This window comes from Aquila chrysaetos, chromosome 13 (genome assembly GCF_900496995.4).
Source record: "Aquila chrysaetos chrysaetos chromosome 13, bAquChr1.4, whole genome shotgun sequence".
Taxonomy (NCBI): domain Eukaryota; kingdom Metazoa; phylum Chordata; class Aves; order Accipitriformes; family Accipitridae; genus Aquila; species Aquila chrysaetos.
The window spans coordinates 12,140,508-12,160,262 of record NC_044016.1 but is presented as its reverse complement, the minus strand read 5'-3'; the positions used below and the strand labels follow the sequence as shown (position 1 = coordinate 12,160,262).

The 19,755-nt window shown below is 45.6% G+C and overlaps 1 protein-coding gene across 8 annotated transcripts in view; it reads left to right on the top strand.

The window, feature by feature from the left end:
• The first annotated feature begins 323 nt into the window (after window positions 1-323).
• Window positions 324-19,755, top strand: part of TRAF5 (TNF receptor associated factor 5) — a 24,003-nt gene continuing 4,571 nt past the window's right edge. Inside the window, exons 1-11 of one of the 8 annotated variants that reach the window (XM_030034538.2) lie at window positions 324-718; window positions 10,714-10,853; window positions 13,035-13,183; window positions 13,545-13,915; window positions 15,061-15,118; window positions 16,411-16,512; window positions 17,071-17,235; window positions 17,544-17,621; window positions 18,003-18,077; window positions 18,352-18,444; window positions 19,394-19,534. In XM_030034538.2, coding sequence (XP_029890398.1) covers window positions 13,701-13,915; window positions 15,061-15,118; window positions 16,411-16,512; window positions 17,071-17,235; window positions 17,544-17,621; window positions 18,003-18,077; window positions 18,352-18,444; window positions 19,394-19,534 — 927 coding nt within the window. In that variant the 5' untranslated portion in view covers window positions 324-718; window positions 10,714-10,853; window positions 13,035-13,183; window positions 13,545-13,700. Of the gene's footprint in view, window positions 719-837; window positions 3,937-10,495; window positions 10,623-10,650; window positions 13,184-13,544; window positions 13,916-15,060; window positions 15,119-16,410; window positions 16,513-17,070; window positions 17,236-17,543; window positions 17,622-18,002; window positions 18,078-18,351; window positions 18,445-19,393; window positions 19,535-19,755 lie in introns of those variants that run through there. The other 7 variants (XM_041128249.1, XM_030034543.2, XM_030034541.2 and 4 more) reach the window with 7 other exon arrangements.

Sequence of the window (19,755 nt, the reverse complement as noted above, 5' to 3'; positions counted from 1 at the left end):
AAACAATAAAGACGACTAACTGTATTCCAGGCAGGCAGGCCGAGATGCGAGCAGGGCGTATCGCCCAAAGGAGTGGACAAAGCCTGCCGATCCTTACCAGCGCAGCGGTGCTCCTCGCCATGGACTCTCATTAGCCCGTCCTGGAAAACTAACTACGTAGCCCGTGGCCGACTTTTGTCCTGGCTTGATCAAATCTTCCCGGAGCGTTCGGGAGGCTGCAGAGCCCGGTGCTGAACTCCGAGCCGGCGGCGGTGAAGCGGGGCTGCCGGGGAGCCTTCCTGAGCCACGGCGGCCCGGAGCTAACGTCTTAGCTTAAAGCTGAGCGGCGGCGCCGTTTCGGAGGGCGCGGGGGGAAACGCCGCCGCTCCCTTCCCAACCCGGGGACGCTCCACGGCGTCCGGAGCGGCGCGGAGCTCTCCCCCGGCCCCGCGGGCGGGGCGGGGCCGCGCCGCCGCCGGGGTCTCCCCGCCCGGGGGTTGCCATGAAACCGAAAGCGGTTCCCGCCCGCGGGGGCGGCGGCAGCAGCGGCAGCGGCAGCCAGGGGCGGCGGCACTAGCGCTTCCTCGCCGCGCCCCCCGCCCCGCCGCCGCCGCCGCCGCGCACGGTACCGCGCCCCGCGCAGCCAGAGGCGGGCCAGCACCTCCCGCCGCCGGCGGCGGCCACCGCGGCCCCGTCACGGCCCCCGCCCGGGGGCGGGGGGCAGCTACCGCCGGCACAGGTGCGGCGGGGGGCTGGGGGGGAGGGGGCGGTGCCGCGGGTGCGGGGGTCACGCCGGGGCCGGGGCCGGGGCCGGCAGGTGCCGGGGCCGCGGGCGTGTCGGGGAGCGGGGCCGGGGCTGCGCGGGGCCGGGGCTGCGCGGGGCCCGCGGGCGGCGGTCGTGGGCGGGAGGCGCCCGGGGTTGGGTGACCCCCGCTGGGAAGGCTCTCTCTTCCTGCCCCCTCGACTGGGAGGGGAAGCCTGCGCGGCGCTTTTCTTTTTGCGGCGCTTTTCGGCTTAAAAAGGAGGGCCGCGTAGAAAACCTGAACTTGGTGCCCCCGGGAGTTCCGCCTTGCTGTGGAAGAGCCCCTCTCTGATGGCGCGGGAGGTGTCCTCCGGTCTCCGGAGCTGAGCCCGGCGCCGGCCCGGCGTGCCCCGGTGCGGGCTGGCAGCGTGAGCTCCCCTCTCCTCTCCTCTCACGAACGGGCTCACCAACGCCGCCTTCCCCGCGATGCTGTGGGGAAACGTAGGCCCGGTGCGTGCCTCGGAGGCTGGCAGGGCTGGAATTTTGGAGGCTGAGAAGGAAACAAAGAGGCAGGGACTGCTCGGTTGGATGGCTTTGCAGCGGCTCTGATCGCTTTCCATTGCGGGGAACTGTAGCAAGTATCGCCGCTCGTGTCAGTTGAATTCTGCTGGGGGGGGCCGGGAAATTCCCCTCTGCGTGTGTGCAGGGAGACCCAGCCAGCCCTCCGATTTTCCTTGATTAACAGCACTCTAGGAGCATACTGAGGCAGCAGGCTTTGACAAAATACTTTCAACACTCTTTAGATTTAGAAGGAAAAATGGAGAGCGCCTATTGTTGCACTTCTTGAATCGCTTCGCCTATTGTTAGCTTGGCAGCGCCTTCCTGGTGCCAGCCAAGAACAACTTTCCTCATAACTTCCGTTTTATAAATACAGGATGGCTGAAAGGCGTGCAACGATGTCCTAAAAATAGCTGGGTGTATTCAGGTCAGGCATGCTTCCAGACTGGCGGCAGTAACACGGTCGTATTTTTAAACAGCCCCAGCTGATTCTACACAGAGCACGCAGGTTTAGCAGTGAACATAAAATTGAGGCGCTCTGGGGTGCTCTCGTGTAGTACTGTCCTGGCTAGTATTGCATTTCATCTTGTTTCGCCTGAGGACTGCATTGCATTGTTGCTTTTGATCTTAGCGTGAGCCGTGGTGGTCATGTGTTATACTCGGCCTAAGACTACCCAGAGTAACTTCCTTTGCCGTTAGCCTGCATTATCCTTTTTATTTCTGTCACGTGGAGAAGAGTTTGCCGTGGGTGAGGACCCTGGTGTGCCGGGAGCTGTGCAAGCAGAGGGCAAAACCGCAGCCCTCAGCTGAAGGGGGTTTATAGTTCAAGTTGGGAGGGAGGGAGGGAGGGACACACCTGTGTGCAAGAGCAATAGGAGACAGTGCGACCCTCCAGACCAGTGTCATAGTCAGAAGCCAGTTGTTCCCAGCTGCTTGGCGAAGGAGATTTTACAGAAGAGACTTGAAGTAGAATAGCCTGCTAATAACCCTCCAAAAAATCTGCCCTCATAGTACACACTTGCTCAGATCGTTAACAAGGAGGCAGTGGAGCCTGGTATCATCATTTGGCCAGAGATGATACCAGCCCTTTTAAATCGTTGGAGGGGATGCAGGGGCAAGTGGAGGGAGACTAGAACAGGCTTTGAAAGTCAAGAAGTTTTGGTGCAGTGGGGAAGTGGAGGCACGGACAGAGAGGTGATGTGGTTATAGCTGTGACTTAGAAAAATGATCCCTGCAGCAGCACCCTGGGTGGCTAAATAAGTAAAATATTGAATTTCAAGAAAAATGAGTGTTTGGAAAACCAGAGAGTATGATGGATGTTTTATTTGCATGAGTGGACAAGAAATACTGTATCGTATAGAGTTATGAAGCAGGAGAAGTTGGTGAGATACTGTGAAGATCTAAGGCGTCAAGCCTGAGAGAGATGAAGGTTATGGACCCAAGTGGGATATAGGCTGGCTGTGTCAGGTTTGGACACTGAGGCGCTGTGCAGAAGGCCGGTTGGGGAAGGCTGGGGACAGTGGGCTACCTCTGAGCTGGTAGTCATCCACAGCTCGGGTACTGGAGGAGAGGCCGAGAGTTCAGCCTATGCAGGAAGATGGACTGCGGCAACAGGGCACATCTATGAGTAGTTGGCAGGAAACTGTGGCTGAAGAGGTGTAAGCTGCTGAAAGATTAGATTCAGAGTAACATCAGGGAGGAAGAAAGAAATGCTTGTGGCACTCACAGAAACTGTGGAGGGCATGGGAGTAATTGCAGAGTTTAGAGAGGATGAGGAATGACATCCAGGAGGGGACGATATTTTAAAGCTAGAAAGCTGCTGTTGGAGACTTGACAAAAGGAATTTCAAATGAGTGCAAAGAGCAGAAACCAGACAGCGCTTTATTTCACCCCACAGGCTCCCTAATCAGTCTCCCTAAGGAGTATAATTTTTACACAGCTGTCAAAGCTACGGGCCAGGTCAGGAGTTCTTCGTTCTGTGCTGCGTTATCGTTTGGGTCACTTTGCCACATTCCTTCAATGGGAAGCTGCAGACTCGTAGGGTGCTTCATCTCCTGGACATTATTTGTGTCCCATCTTTAAGCTAACTTATAGCCCTCTATCTTCTTCAATTCTTTGTCTGCCCCTTTGATTTTATATAAATAGACATTATTTATCATCACTAAGTAGCTGACTACGGAGAGGTGTTCCTCCCTGTGGCCCTCCAGGGGGTCTGCATGAGTTATAACTTTTCTTGGGCTTCTGATCTTCTTGAGAGAGTTGGTGGTGGCTGCAGTGATACAGGTAGTTTCTTTCATCTCGCAGAGATGCCGTTGTCAGCAGTGGTCAGCGGCCTGCCCGGAGCAGCATGCCAACCTGAGGGTGCTGCTGCAGGACCGCAGCCAGCTGGCTGGGGTACCTTATGGCCAGCGCGCCCTTGGGTCTGGGCCCTGAGTTGTGGTGAGGATTTTGGAATCTCTTCTTTTGCTTTTTGGTCCTTTTCTGTCCAAGTTTCTTGGTGAATGACTGTGAAGAGTTAATATTCATGCTGTTAAGTCATCAGGTCAGTCCCTTATCTGTACCAATTTGGGCTGCAATGTGCGGTTGTTCCACACTCTTCCCTCAGCCCAGGAAAGAAGCGAACTTCTCTACCCCAGTGCGTGGCTGGGCTCGGGAAGGTGAGGAAACTTGAGTCACGCATATTGTTAATAAAAACGTTGCAAAAATTTCCATAGTCTCCCCAGCTCGGTCTTGCAACAAATAAATAAGTGTGTGAGAAACTGTCGGCACCCTAAACCGCAGTGGTTTTGATATGGGACTGCCCAGAGTGCTCTACAGTTAAGCGTGTTTGGGGGGTGGGCTGATAAAGCAAGTTTTTATATGTAATATACTGACATTTGCATATAGGGATTCTCCAAGGGTAAATATGTTGCTGTGTGCTTATTTTGCAGAAGATAATATTGAAATGTAAAAGTTGGGGGCTTTTATTATTATTATTGCTACACAAATCCACCTAGTGACTAACCAAACCTCAAGGAGAGGAGCAATCTGCAAAGCAGTTTTTCCTGAAGTGGTCGCTGTGAGACATGCAATGATCAGACCTGTGCTAAGTCATATGGTTTTCAGTCTTGTCCGCTATATCCATGCACTTGAAACGGGAATATGGCCCTTACTAACTATGAAAGAAGCAAAAATCGAGGGTTTCATTTCTTAATATTGCCTTAAGAGACAGCAGGTACAAACAGTTGCCAGATCACATATTCAATGAAAGATATTATGGAAGGCTACTGGGCACTATCTATAAAGAAAAAAACTTGTCCGTTTGTCTGTCTTGCTGTCATTGACGTTAAACCTTGTGTGATGGCAGTTTTTTACTGAGGAATTATGAATGTGGACCTTGGTGATGCCTGAGATGCACCTTGAGGTCACTAAAAACTGTGACATTGTTCACTGCTGGGAGCAATAAAGCTAAAACTGGTGCCAACAGCGAGAGCAGGGTTGGATGCTGCCCATGTTTAGCATCCTTCTCTCACGGCATCTTGCCTGATGCCAGAAGGGGTGGTTCTGTCGTTCACGCCTCATGGCAGGTCCCTGCGCCTTGCTCCCGGCACTCATCCAGGCCCATGGCAGTGGTGGGGCTTGCTGTGCAGCTGCACTGCTGCCTGGCTGCGGCAGCGCGCACGGAGGGGCGGCAGCACAGCTGTCAACTGCAGATCGCATTTAGAGAAGGGGCCGCGTGAAAGCACCGCTCCCAGTTCATACCTCTGTAAATCTCCAGCCTGTCCTGTTTGATCTCATGGGAAGGACTACTTAAGAACATATCCTTTCCCCTGTTTTTTTAGGAAAAGAAAATGGTGACAATCTTTGCTGTCACTGCTTTCCCAACAGCAAGTTCATGGGGTCCCCAATAGCATTTGGGTTTTGACATTAGCAGTTACCTTTTCAGTGAGGACTGTGACTAGAAAAATGTGTGTCTGTATGTTGTCAAATCCATGTGTGTGTTAGAGCAAAATCCACTGAACTCATGAATTCTTGAGGCTGCAGTTGGGGGGAATCGTTTACCCCTGGAACAAGGGAACACGTCAGAAGAAGGGGGTGGCCAGCCTTAGCAAAATTTGAGTTCATCCTAGTAATTTGGATAAATAGCCATTGAGTTGATTCCTAGGTTTCTGTATACATGCTGATTACGTTATTCATTAAGACTAAATTGAAGGGTGAGGGGTGTGGAAATTTAAAACCAAGACTCTCTTATGCCTTGAATAGGTATTCATGGCCAAACCAACTGAATGGTCAAAGCAACTGAAGTCCTGGATAGCATGTCCCCTTGGGGCAGGGAAGGAGATGTAAACTTAAAAGCCCCAAAGACCTAGTTCTGCAAAATGTGTAATGGCCTATTATTTGTTAGGAAAAGTGAGGACTTCACTTTGGCTCCAATACACTAAAATAAAAAATACTAAAACCCATTAGCTGTCTCGCTCTCCATCCCTTATTGTAACCTCTTTTCAGTAAATTTTGTTTCTTTATGTTGTTCTTGTGCCTCTCTTCCTTCATTCTGTTTCCTAAATGCTATGCTGTCTGTCTTTTCACTCACCTTCATCCCCTTGAGCATGCTTGAAACTTGGTGAGGGTTTCAGCACTGCAGTTGGTGCTGGAAGAGATGGAGGGCTGCCCACAAACAATAACACTGGCCTATTGCTCTCTACTCATCTGCAGAGTGAAATTGTTTAAAATTAAGATCCTGCTCCTACTCAACTTCTCCATTTGGGGTTTTCCCCAAAGCTTCCCAGAAGCAGATGGTGCTTCCTGGAGCTGTGCTCGCAGAGCACTATGCTTTCTGCAGCGCTGCCTCCTCCCGACGAAACCACCCGTATCCATCCTTCCTCCAGAGCTGCCAGGTTCAAGGAAAGCCAGTGTACAAGCTCTTTTGCTGTTCTGATGTCAACCTGTGCAGAGGTTGTGTATAGTCAACAGCTTGACCAGGATGCACCCTGAGGACGTGAGTTCATGGCAAGGACAAAAGAATATCTTCTGGTTTAAAAAGCTTAACTGTAGAAGTGAGCTTAGGCTGTGTCTAGAAATACGACTTGGATCAATTTAATTGATCCCATAAAGAAGCAGCATGCCTTTGAATCGATGCCTTTCCCTTTGCCTGAACAGACTTCAGCGATGACTTGTCTGTTCCAGAGCTTCAGGGAAGGTTCAGGAAAACATGCAGTAGGTTGAGATGCCTCCTGGGAGGGGAGATGGAAAGTGAAATAGGTTAGAAATGCTCTGGGAGCAAGCTCCGTTAAAGGGAAAAAGCTAAAGAGGATATGTATTGCATTTACTACAAGATAGAATAGTAGCTTTCTTTGGAAAACTAGTATTTTAAATAACAGGAGACTTAAAAATTATTGCCTTTATAGAAAATAAGATACCTTACTTTAGGAGAGGGGAAAAAAGAGACTAGAAAGCCAGGAGAGGGGGCAGAGGACAATAAGAGTGGGGTTAGAGATGGAACCCATGGCACTGCCGTGAGGGCAGCACGTTTTGGTCTGGGGAAGGAGGCTGACACAGAGTCAGTGGAGATGAAGGCTGCCAGGAATCCTGTGTGCACAATTAAGTTCAGGCTACAAAATCATTAGGGTTTATGGCCACTCAAATTATTACAAACCCAAATATAAACGTTTATTTTCTTAAAATTGATTTTATCTCAGTTGGAGAGTTCTGGTTTAAATGCAAAATCCCCGTGCAGCCTGTAGCGTGAGTTGATGTAGTCGCTCTGTGACCGAGCCGGTGCCGTTTCCTCCATGAACCATCCCTTCGCTTCCTGCAACAAGTGGGTCCACCTGGGCTCATCAGGGCTACCGTGGAGGGATTCACAGGGTTGGACCTGGGTTTTCCTTACGTCCTTACGTGTTTTGTGCTGCCCATGTATTTTTAATTTGGTCTCATCACTCACCACTTTTGCGAAAGGTGAAAACTCCTCTGTATCTTGGACAAAAACTGTGAGAAAAGTTCTTGGTAACTTTGTGTTGCTCCAGATGGTAAAATCTGCAGTCCCTACATCAATGCAGTAAGGGAAAATACTTTTCGATAGCTTGCCTTTTGTCCTAACACTTTTAAAACATTTTTAGACATGATCTTTTCAAAGCTACGCTGGGGGATTTCCGCTCCCTTGCTGTTTTAAAACGCGTGTACTCTTGTTTTAACCACAAAGCTTACGCTGGCGTGAGCGCGCTCTCTCTCTCATTTTCTCCCCATTGAGGACCAGCTACAGTTTTCAGGTATGGCTTTACCAAAAATGTGTCTCGTTAATGCCAGCAGGAGCCTAACGTTGCTAGAATTATTCCTCATCTCTGAAGGGTTCTTCAGGGGTGAACTGCGGCACACAGGGGTGTCAGTGGCACAGGGCTGCAATGGGGGAAGGCTGCAGACCTCAAAACATCTCAGGAACTGAGTTCACTCCCTGAACCGGCAAAGCAGTGCCGGGGTGTCATAAGGGTGAATGGTGGTGCCCTCCTACCGAAATGTCTGTTGGTGCTCAGGAAGGTGGTAAAACATCCAGGTATTGCTACAGAAGTGATGGGAACAAAGTTATTTTCCAGCTGTGAATGAGATTATTTTAAGGCAAAAGTTTTCCATATTACTGTAACAATATTGTGTTGATTAGGTGTAGAGAGATTTCTTGATAATACAAAAACAATTAATGATTAGGAGATGCAGGGGAAAGAGTAGATGTAGCAAATAAACAAGCTGGCTGTAAAATCAAAACTACTTCAGCACCAGACACACTTCGTTAGATGTAAGAGTGTATTTTTTTAAATTTTTTTAAAATGCTATCTGTGTTGTAATCTATGCCTTAAAAAACCAATGAAGTCTAGTCTTATGGGGGTTTATTGTAATGCTTGACTGTAACTCTATGCAAAGGAAACCCTACTGTCTTACTCTGCTTAGTGAAAATTTGCCTATGGAGATTAGCAAATTGATGCTTGCTTAGTAAGGTTTTACTGTGCTTTGAGAATAAGGTAATACTGGAATTTGAATTGTATAATATTGTCTATATACAAAAGAAAACAAATTTGTTCTGCTGCCCTCTGCAGCAACATCCCCTGTGGGGTCTCAGGCACACATCCAATAGGAAATTATTACAGTTAGAAATATTTTCTCCTGGCTACCAGCTGGTCACTGCACCATGGTTTTTAAGCTATTAGGACAACAGCAGAACAGTTCCTGAGACTGACTTGCTGCCAGGTGAAGTAGGAGCAAGCCCTGAGTGTCAGTGGTGGATCTGTGTTGGTGCAATAGGGGATCCTTTCCCTTCGCAGCCTCTGGGATGGGGGGCCACAAATGATGCAGGCGGAGTCCTTCTCCCCCACACTGTAAGTGCATTTTGTTGTCAGCAAAGTGTTATAACTCTTCCTGGGTTGGAAGGGACAAGGATGTTCCTTCAGTGAGGTCAGATGTCATCATCTGCTGTTTTCACATAATCTGCTGTATCTTAAATATGTATTTCAAAGTGTATAGATATTTTTAGTCATTCTTTAGCAGACTCTGTTACCTGTTCCACTCCATATGTTAAGAGTTGGGGCATATATTTCTTGTCCCCAAATTGCAGTGTTTTTGTGGAGGACCTTATATTAGTAGTAAATCATATAACTTTGTTCTTTTAATTCAAAAATACTGGAGGCAGCTAATCTACCTAGTTTATAAGGCAGCTTGGAGGGTGTCATTTTAATGCAAGGTATGTTCCCCTCCATCATATTTCTGCCTGTCATCTCCCAATGAACTGGATTGATCTTAGACCTCTAAATTTGACAAAACTTTCCCCACTGGGACTAAGACAGGCTTCCAGTTCTGATGTACCATAAAAGGTAGATAATTTTCAGAGAGAGGGACAGGGCATCCTCTAAGACTTGTCCCTACCAAGTGCCTTAGGGCTAAGCAATAGAGCTGAACTGGAGCTAGGTGTATAGGAACATAGGTATATAACTTTTTTTCTATGCCCTGTTGTATGTATTTCATGAAAGCATGGTAAGTAAGGAATTGATCACAGTGCTTTTTACTGAGCAATACCCCAGTCCTGGAGGGGAGCTGAGCATTACCCTCCCCTCATGCAGTGAACCTGGCAGAAGCCATGCTTTCAGCCCCTATTTGCTGGGCAGCAGCAGGACCAAACTTGTCCGTGTGTGATAACCAAAGCTGTGATAACAACACATATTTTCCCTTCTCAGTGTAAAAGATGTGGTGGCATTCAGTGCCTATGCCTCGGGTCTGCCGTCCTGGAGGGTTTGGTGCTGCAGCCTGCTGTAGTGGCGTGCTCATAGCTCATGGGGTAATCTGCTGACCTTTTGCAGGGGCTTGGCTTTGTGTGAGAGAAAACAGGAAAAACACGTTGTCTTTAAAAAGAGCAACCGCATTATAGGGATGGTTTTCTCTATGTGCAGTAAGTATGTTTTCATGGCTAAAAAAAGTTAATCTGTCCACAATAGTTCAATGTGATATTGATGTTGCACGCCGCTTCTCTCAATTCTGACTGCTGGTGGCGTAGATAGGCAGCAGTGCTGCTGGAGGGGAACTGTTTTAACATGGCTTTAAAAATGCTAATGTAATTTTATATTATATTAAGTCATGCCCATGCTGAGTTTTCTTCTTATTATCATGTTCTGTTTGTGTCTTGCTCAGTTTCTGAACAGCAAGATATACTGTGTGGAGCATTTTAGTGGAAAATGTTTGGGCGCAGTTTGGTGTGGTGGTAGTTAAAACAGGATAGCCCACATTTAAGAAAGTTTATTGTTGTTATGAAAATTCTCCCCCTTGGATTATTTCCGGTGGGGTTAAAGCATCTGTGTACAACACCGTTATGTAAAGAGTTGTTCCAGAAGTGTTTTGCATGTGCTGCTGTTGGTGCAGGCAGGGCTGGGATGCTGAAATGGTAGGAAGGTGCAGCTGGGAGCTCTTTGTACTGCACTGCTATTGAGCTCCCACTCTTTGGTAGCTGTTCATAGGACTTGGGCTTAGCTTCTAGTGGCTCATACTACTTTTCTATGTGCGGTCAGAATTAATTCTATTTATTTCAGTATTTTGAAATCCAATTTTTTTTGACGTGTAGATTTTCAGCGTCCATAGATTGGGGTATTTTTTGTGTGTGTGCTGTTGCAGTGGAGTTGCAGTGAAAATCCCTTTGCTGCATGCGTTGTGTGTCTGCCACAAGAGCATTGTCATGCAGCATGAACCTGCCACTCTCTTTTAAAACAGCATTACAGTTCACATGCATGCTGAAATATTGTAGTGTGTGCAATAAAGGATGCCTTCCCATTACTCTTAGCTGTGAACAGGCAGAAGCGAAAGCATACCTCTTCTCCTACATGGGCCAGGCATTAGCGTAAGCAGGAAATTGATTCAGTTAACCATTGGTGTGCTCTCCGTGTCACAAAAAAGCACTTTTTCCCCTGACGGTTTCCCTTTGGTTTCAGTTCCGAGACCACGGGCGCTGGAAGCCAGACGTGAACGAAGAGCTTTTGCAATCCGCCCTGAGTCACCGGTGGGCACTGGGACGGGAATCACGCGCCACCTGCGATGGTTTGGATTGCATCCCGCCGAGCGCTGGCCGGCGGTAGGTCTGGCACAGGGCTGCCTTTCTCGGCTCCTCCGAGCCCCCCTCCCCAGCTGGTTCACACAGGCACTTCCCCAGCTTGGGTGAAGCATCGCCATCCACAGGCCCTCTCCTGGGGCAGCCCGTTTCCTCCAGCAAAGCAGCTGCAAACCCTGCAGCAAACCTCCTGCAAGGCTGGCAGTGGTGGCAAACATCCCCAGTCTTCTGGGCGCCCAGAGGTTTCCGTTCTGCCCTCTGAGCAGGCAGGCTTGCCTTTCACCTGAAGTGCTCTTTCCTGTGCCCTGAGGTGCCCTCAGCTGTGCAACAGGCTCCTGAGCGAGTCTGAGGTGCAGCAGGAGCTTTCATAGAGATGCTGAGAGTCTCCATTTTTAGGAATGGGATCTGGGCTGGGTGCGTCATGAAGGTGTTTAAGGATATAAAGGCTCTCGTTTCAGCAAGATAGTTGGTAGGCATTGTACCACAGCAGAGTGCTCCTTGCAGAAAGAGATGGGAATGAATGTGTTTGATTTGATGAGCAGCGAGAGCTCTGAAGGAGTTTCTGGATGGGATTTTGGGCTGGTGACTGTGTTTCTTCTTAATACATCCCATAACTTCATTGCCTAAAACATCTGTAACATTGTTCACCCCAGCTGGAAGTACTTCTGGAGTTAAGGTAGAACCTTAAAGGCAAAACAGGTAAAACGTGGATTTTATTTTTTTTTTTAGTGTGTTTTTACACAGTGTGGCATTAACTTGCTAAACCATACTATCAGGTGATGTAAGTCCTGGAGTGTAATAGGACTCAGGAAATTGGATGCCATGTAAATGGGAGAGAGCACTAATAAGAGAGGGGAAGAAAACATGTTTCAGGATCTCACCAACCAACGACAGAATGAGTTTGTAGGAAATCTGTCCTGTAGGTAGTCTGTGCTGTGGAAGTTAACAGTGACAGCTGTCCATCTGCCTTTGAAGCAGCAGGTGCGCTCTGCTGCTGGCATCAGCTACCAAGGCAGCCCAGGCACAAGGCTGGTAATCCCTTGGGCTGCATTTGGGCGTCTCTGGTTCCTGTGAGGAAAATAGAATTGCTCCTTACTAAGCATCAGAGAACCGGGAACCCCATTTTCAGAGGAGAAAAGGTCAGCTGTATAAAAATGAAAGGAGTGACATGGACAGTCATCTCTGGTTTGAAGCAGAAGGCCGTTCATTTGGAGGGACCGAACAGGGTAATTTGCAAACTCCAGTTGGAATAAGTCTTTATGCCTGGAATATGATTAGGGCTCGTATTCCTGTGGGCTACCAATGTTAGATGGCCAGTTGTGCTGGAGTAAGTCTGACATTCAGCCTGGTGGAGGACAGGGAGGCTCTCACAAGCTGGGCAGGTAAATACGGCGTATAACCGTGAACAAGGGTGTTGAGTTACAGGAGCACGCAAATGTTTGCTGTGAAATACGTTTTCGTTGGTTAAGTGCTTTGGCTTGTTTTTGAATCAGGTACTTCATCTGTCTGCAGGATTTCCTCACCCAGTATGGGATATTAAAGTAGAAAGGAAAATGGATGCTGCTTTCTGAAGCCTAATCACTGCTTTCATGGGCCAGGAATCCATTGCAGCAGGGAGCTAGGGCAGTATATCAGTACTTGGCATACTGTTTCATGCAAGCCGTGAGGTTATTAATGGTGATGTATTGGCCCTGCTTCCCTACGAAAGCAGCAGATACCCTCGGTGACCTTACAGGAGCTGAGTCAGAGCTCTCGGAGAGGTGCTGATGCCAGTAAGAGTGACTCGAGTGACTGACAGGGTGGGTGGTGCACACAGAGGTGAAGTAGCGTCCCACAGCACAGCTATAAAATTGAGCACTTCCCCTGTGAAACAATGCGAGACCTCAGGTGCATTGTGCTTTTGTACACATCCTCTAAGGAAAAAATGTCTTCTGAATGCAAAGCCACAAGAAATGAAAACGAGAGTGGCTCTAGATCTCGAGCTACTTGCAAAAACAATACTGCAAGATTGAGGGACTGGTGGCAAATCTCAAGGTTTGTGACTTAGGGCTGAAAACAAATGTTGCTGGTTTTTCCTATTAGAAAATTAACATTGCATTCCTGTGCTGTGTATAAGCTTTGGTAGATTGAGAGAAAAACTTACGTCACTCTTCTGATTGCAGTCTTGCTTTTCTGTCTTTTTTTTTTTTCCACCGCTTCTTTCAGGCAGGATTAATGTAGCCAAGAACTTGCACATGATTAAGTAAAATTTTGAAAAAATAGGATTAGAGTTTACTGCTATAAATGAGTGATCAACAGGAAAAAGGAAGATGTCAAGTTAAGAGGCTTTGACTCCTGTAACACCTAAACTGAAGGTAAAATCCCCTTGCTACCTTTTTTTTGTATGCTCCTTGCTGTGAATCACAAAGCTGTCTCCTGCTTGAACCAGTGCAATGAACTTGTGAAGTCATGTGGGTGGGCTCTACCTTAAGCGTAGACTTCCCTGGCAGACATTAGGGCCAAGACTTGGCCTCTGCTTTCCCCAGCCATGTCTGTGACTCTTGTAATTTTTTTAAGACTAAGAGCTGCTGCAAGAAAATTTAAAAAAACATAAACATCTCTATTCTGCGGAATAATTTTGAGATTGTGAAACTCTTTTCCAAAGAAGTGTGCTTCGATGCTTGTCGTGTAACCATCATTTTGTGGTTCTCTGAGCATTTTGTTGTTCTTCCATAGTTGGCGCTGCATTTACCTCCGAAATCTGTCGCATCCTGCTGCAGATGACAACCCTCCCGCGAGCGGCAGCCTGCTGCAAGTGGTAGCCAAGGCAGCGTAGCTGCCAGTGAATATTTGAAAGGAATCCCCCTGTGTCTGGTTCCCAGTGCAGCTCCCATGGCCTGTGACGAACCTGCTGCTCTCTCGGGCATCTTCACGCGCCAGAACTCTGCCAGTGCCATCTCTCTGGACTTTGAGCCTGATGCTGACTACAAGTTTGTTGAAACCTTAGAAGACAGGTACAAGTGCGCCTACTGCCACCTCGTCCTTCGCAATCCCCACCAGACGGGATGTGGGCACCGATTTTGCCAACAGTGCATTCTTTCTCTGAGGTCAGTGCAAATTCTTCCTGTGTCTACAAGCTCCCCATACTCCCCTTCCTAAAAAGAAGTCAATGCCTTCTGTAAATCAGCAGTGAGTGCCATAATAATAGTACTGATCTGATAAAACGCTGAACGAGACAATGGAAAGGCTCTGCTGAACTCAATGACTGCATGCTCGGTGTTTTAAAGGTGTCTTTAAAGACCTTACCCAGTGCTGGCGAGGAATACTTTGGTAACTGCAGGGAAGAAATCGTTGATGTAAGCTTAAGCACTACTGCGTGAGATGCTGTTTCAGTCTGTCTGTCTAGCATTGTGCTGTTCAGATTAATTTGTTGCATTAACGTCTCTCAGTACTGGCACTGGTGGTTAGATTAAGCTGTTTTCATTTGCTTCTGTACAATTTCTTTTATTTTAGTGGAGTTATAAAACTGATGTTAGTATTACCTGATATTACAGTCAAATCACAAGGCTGCTGGCATCCATCTGCTTGGGATTTACCTGCAGGTACAAATGAGTTTACCCGGCAGACCTGTCTGGAAATACATTACGTACTGTTTGGTGTACCTGAGGGCAGGATTTGGCTTGGGAAGGCTGCAGAGCAGCCTGATTACGTGGATGGATGTCGCTATTTACCTTTTATGAATTTTAGATGCTTCGTGTTTGCTGCTTTCTCTCTCTGGGTTGCCTCCCTTTTGCACTGACTCAATAAGTGTTTTCCCATCCTTTATCGTAGGACTTCTGGAAGCCTTTTAAGACAGGAGCCCTTAGATCTTCTTTTACTGGCGTAGCAAGAAGTGTGCTGCTTGCACAAGGCAAAGGCTAGGTTTAATGCACACGATGGGATTTTTTCAGATATGATATTTGCAAGCAGCAGATGGCCAGAGAGTGACAAAGGCCTCTTAATTAAAAAACATCAACACTCATAGGACAAACTCTGCTTTCTGTTACATATTCACTGTCGCAGCTTAATACCCCCTTAGAGCTGTGGGCAGAATTTGGCTGTGTAGTTGCCAGACAAAAGTGTTTTCAAAGCATTTTTTGGGGTTTTATGGTATCTAGTACTGACTTCTGCCAGAGTCAGATTCTAGCATAGCCCAATTTCATAAAATAAATCAAATTTTCTGTGGGTTAACATGAATCTTCTTTTGATCTAGAGAGTTGAATGCAGTACCCACTTGTCCTGTCGACAAAGAAACAATAAAAATGCACGAGGTAAGTGGCTGTAGTTTTACTTCAGCAGTCAACATCTGCATGGAAAAAGCAAGACAGCTGAGAACAAGGTGGCTCAGAGTCCGTTAGTCCTTAGGGGCAGAGCAGTTTTTGTCTCTGAAATGATGCTAAGGGAAGCAGTGTATTCAGTGATGCTCTCCCAGAAAGGAAGTATGGCTATAGAGCTAAAGATTTATTTTATACCTCATGTTCTGAAGTTATTTCATTTTAGTCCTCCGTATTTCCAGTAGCATTGAAGAGTTTCACAAAGTTTTAAATCTTCTCTAGTCTTCAGATGTTTGGGTGGTTTTTTTTTAAGGGAGAGTTTATTGACTTACTTTTTAATGCCCCATCTTGCTGGGGAATCTTTTTTATTTGATTGTCTTTGTTTTGACTTGGTTATAATTTGCTGCCTTAACTATTTCCATTATATATCATTAACCCTGCAGACTTAAATTTACTTTTGGTAACTTTTTAAAGGAAAAGACAAGTTCATGCTTCTTATTTTGCAAGCTACTGTTTGTTTGTTTTTTTTTTGGGGGGGGGGGTTGGGTAATGGTTTCGTTTGTCCTTATTTATATGCCACAGCTTGAAAGTATGCCAGATACTTGGTCCTGCCAGAATGAATTTTCCATTGAAGTCAAATGTCTCCTTCCTCTCTTTCTGCTATAGCTGATAGGAAATTGTAATTAGACTGTCTATGTGATTTTCATCTTTCACTCATCGTTTTCTCCTTTGTGCAAATTTTTATGGCAGTAGTGCAACAGTGAGCAGCTTTACAATGCTCCTTATAGGAAGATCTCTAAATAAGACTGAAAGTTAGCTCTGGGGGCTTAATTTGCTTCTGCATACACAACTGGGAACAGTGCTGTTTCTCAGAGTCTATAGAAGGGGTATCTCAGCATCGTCTCCATCCCAAAGGCAGGCTGCACTGCTTGAACATCAGACGAGTGTGCACAGAGCTGGTTTGGTCTTTGGGGTCTTTTAGCTCCAGCTGCTTTCTTCTAGATACAGGCAGGCTCTGGGAGCAGTTTTATGGTTCCTGAGCTACTAATCCTTTTGGCTGTGGGATGGATCAGCATATGTGGAATAACTATATGGGGAAAAAACCCTATGCTTATTAGAAAATTCATATTTTTAATATAAGTTTTCAATATGAATTATCAAGAACCATACTCGCAATTATGGAGTCTACACTTGTGTGCTTAAAAGATTTGTTGTGACGTTTTGCTTTTTTATATTCTTTATAGCGTCCTATGTGACTGCGTATGAAGGTTGGTTTGCTTCCTTTACAGGTATTCAAAGACAACTGCTGTAAAAGAGAAGTTCTCAACTTGCATGTGTTCTGCAAAAACATTCCTGACTGCAATTCAAAAATAATTCTGGGACGATATCAGGTTAGTTTTCTTGATCGGTTTTGAAGCCTTTGATTTTCATGCAAACTCTGTATTTATGATAAGCTGAATTCCAGTGATTGTCTTCAGACTTCAGAGTTACTGTAGCAATGTGGTTTAAGTACAAAGATTATGACTTAGCTATACACTGTAAGGAACAGATGTTAAGCTCAAAATATTATGGCTGTTAGCTTGTTCCAGCTTTGCTTTAGGTTATTTGTTTAAAAAGAACCATTTGCCTTTTGTAGCTTTAGTATATCCACAGAGTCTACACATACCTTCTTTATGCTTAGGTGCCATGTAATGGTTGATTGAAGAAAACTTGCCAAGACATCTTGGCCATTTGGGCCTTTATTGAATGAAAAATGGAAGTCATACAAAGGAACCTCCAAATTTTTACGTTCACTTTAATTTTGAGGTTGGAAAAGGAGAAAGTTTATGGACGAAAGAGTATTTGGAATTTTGTTTGTTACCAAACTGCTAAATGTTTCTGTGAGTCTGTTAAGCACCTGCAGATGCGATGAAATACTTTGGGGTTTAATTTGCTGTTGCGTGTTGCAGGAGCACCTTCAGCAGTGTTTGTTTGAAAGCGTGCAATGCACCAACGATGGATGTTGTGATCAAATTCTTCGGAAAGACTTGAAAGAGCATTTGAGCCGGCACTGTAAATTTCGAGAAGAAATGTGTCAGTACTGTAATAAATATGTGGTGTTAATTAACATAAAGGTAAGATTATAAAGCATTCCCTGGGAATCCATAGCATGTGTTTCCTCTTAGTGTTGCTGAGTGAAAGGTTTCCAGCATTGCAATGGGGCTTAACAACTCCTGAAACAAAATTTGACTGAGTAGCTGAAGGAGAAACTATAATAAATGCGCTTGCTTTAAATAACACCAATTACTGTTGCTCTTAGGAACAACAATGTGATATGGGACTTGCACATGTACGTTTGGGATTATTCTTTGCATAGCTTCCTCTATGTATACTACTTTACAAAAATGCAAACCATTGCCTTGTTTTGTTTCTTCTTCCCCAGAATCATGAGAAAAATGACTGTCCTGATTATCCTGTGCCTTGTCTCCAAAACTGTTCACAAATAATTCTGAAAAAGGAGGTACTATTATTTTTTTTCATATACTGTGACTCAGCAGATCACACACATTGATGAAAACTAAAAGTTATGTTGCAGATCACATTGGCCTGTGCCAATAAAACTTCATTGCACTAAGTATTTTCTTTGTTTGGTCCTAAAAGGGATATATGTCCAATCTTACAAGTGAGGTGTTCAGTCACTGCAAACCATTGGCATTTTGCAGTATGGAAAAATATCTGGCTGGCTTATTGACTCTAAATACTCATTTTCCTGTTTACGTGATCAGTGGTGTCATGACATTGGCCTTTATTCACCCTTTAAGCAGGCATTCAGATTTTATCAGTGCAGCAAGTTACTTAATATTTATTTCATTACAAGTTTCTTTCATGTTAATGTGTGCAGATTGAAAAGCACCACGCGGTGTGCCCTGAGGCAGAAGTGGACTGCCCATATAAGCAGTATGGCTGTCTTGTAAAGGTACTGTTTTATAGATCTTGTTTGTACCGGGACTGGAATTTGTCTCCCAAACCAATTGGAGTAACTAATCAAAACAACCAATTTTTGTTCTTTCACAACCATTTCTAGTATTGGCTAAGATGCTGTACTAGAGAATCAGGACTGCCATTCCCTCACTTTCAAAGCACAGAGGAGATGTTTTAAATGCTTGCATCAATGAATTTTTTACTAACAGCTTCAAAAATCTGTGTATCTTATTATTTTATTCTTTCACTTCCCCCTCTGCCTCACTAAGGTTAAAAGAGGGAAACTTGCCGAACATGAAAATGGTGCCCTGAGGGAACACATGCTGCAGATTTTAGACAAGAACTCCCGATTGGAAGAACAGGTAAGTCATATTTAATAAGCACTCTTCAGCATTTCTTGGCTGCTTGGAGGACGATACGAGATTCTGCATTTGTTGCCTGGTTTAGCTCAGCTACATTTTAAAAGAGTGTTTTTATCATCTCTGCACTCCTCAGAAGTCAAAATAAGCTCTTCTAGTGAAGTCAGTCAATTAGATGGAAACCTCTCCGTGCTCAGGCACGTATATTCTCCACCAAGCACGGTGGGAGGCTCGTTGCCATCACTCACCCCATTTGCTTTCAGTCTCTGCTTATCATTGATACGAGGGTTGGAGATAAACCATTTAAAAGTTTCAGTGGCCGGTCAGATTACTCTGAAAAGGAGCCTTTAGATGCTCAAGTCACCCCCTCTGTAGAGGCAGCACAGAGAAGTGCAGAGGCAGTTGTAAGCACCTTTCCACACTTGTGATCGCTTCTGTGGCTCCCAGCTGGTGATACTGGGTGTATGCCCAGTTCTGCTAAGATGTATGCATCCAAACTGATGATTGACTTACTCTTCTGCTTGTTTATGCTAAAAATAAGTGCCTCAAAATGCTACAACTTGGGTTTGGAGTTACTACTACTCACTGACTCATCCCTTTTACTGGCTAGATCCTAGTATGGGGGGGGGGGGAAGTATATACATACATACAGAAACAGATGTATTATCCCCCTATAGAGCTGAATGGATCATCATGACTGGGATGAGAGATACAAGTCTCTTTGCACCTGTTGCCACACAGATCTATTAAAGAGTATGTCTACCTTATGTTCAGTACTTGCCAGTGCTTATCCACGAATTGTGAATTAAGTAGTGCTGTATCTTGCTAAGTTAGAGGTTTTGCATTGTAAACTCTTCCACTTTCTCCTATGTAGTCACATATGTCTTAATTTGTTTGTTCTATATTTTTGGTGTGCCTTAGCGTTTTTACTCTGGTTTTTTTCCATCTGTAGATATCTGACCTGTATAAGAGCCTGGAATGTAAAGAGATTAAAATCCAGCAGCTAGCAGAGGCCATTAAAAAGTGTGAGAAAGAATTCAGACAGTTTACACAACTGTTTGGTAAAAATAGCAACTTGATGGTAAGCACACAGGTGAGACATAATTTTATCTTTTTTGGCCAATTGCTTTCTTGCATCCTGAAACGTGTTTATCCAGTAGTAGTTGTCATTAATAGCAGGGCAATAACCAATCTCCCAGACACTTCACAAACCCTTCTTGTTTTTTTAGAATACAGTATTTTCTTTTCATTTTAACCAATAAAGACGTTTAGATATCTGATCTGGGCAAAAAGAACTGTATAAATCCTCATGGC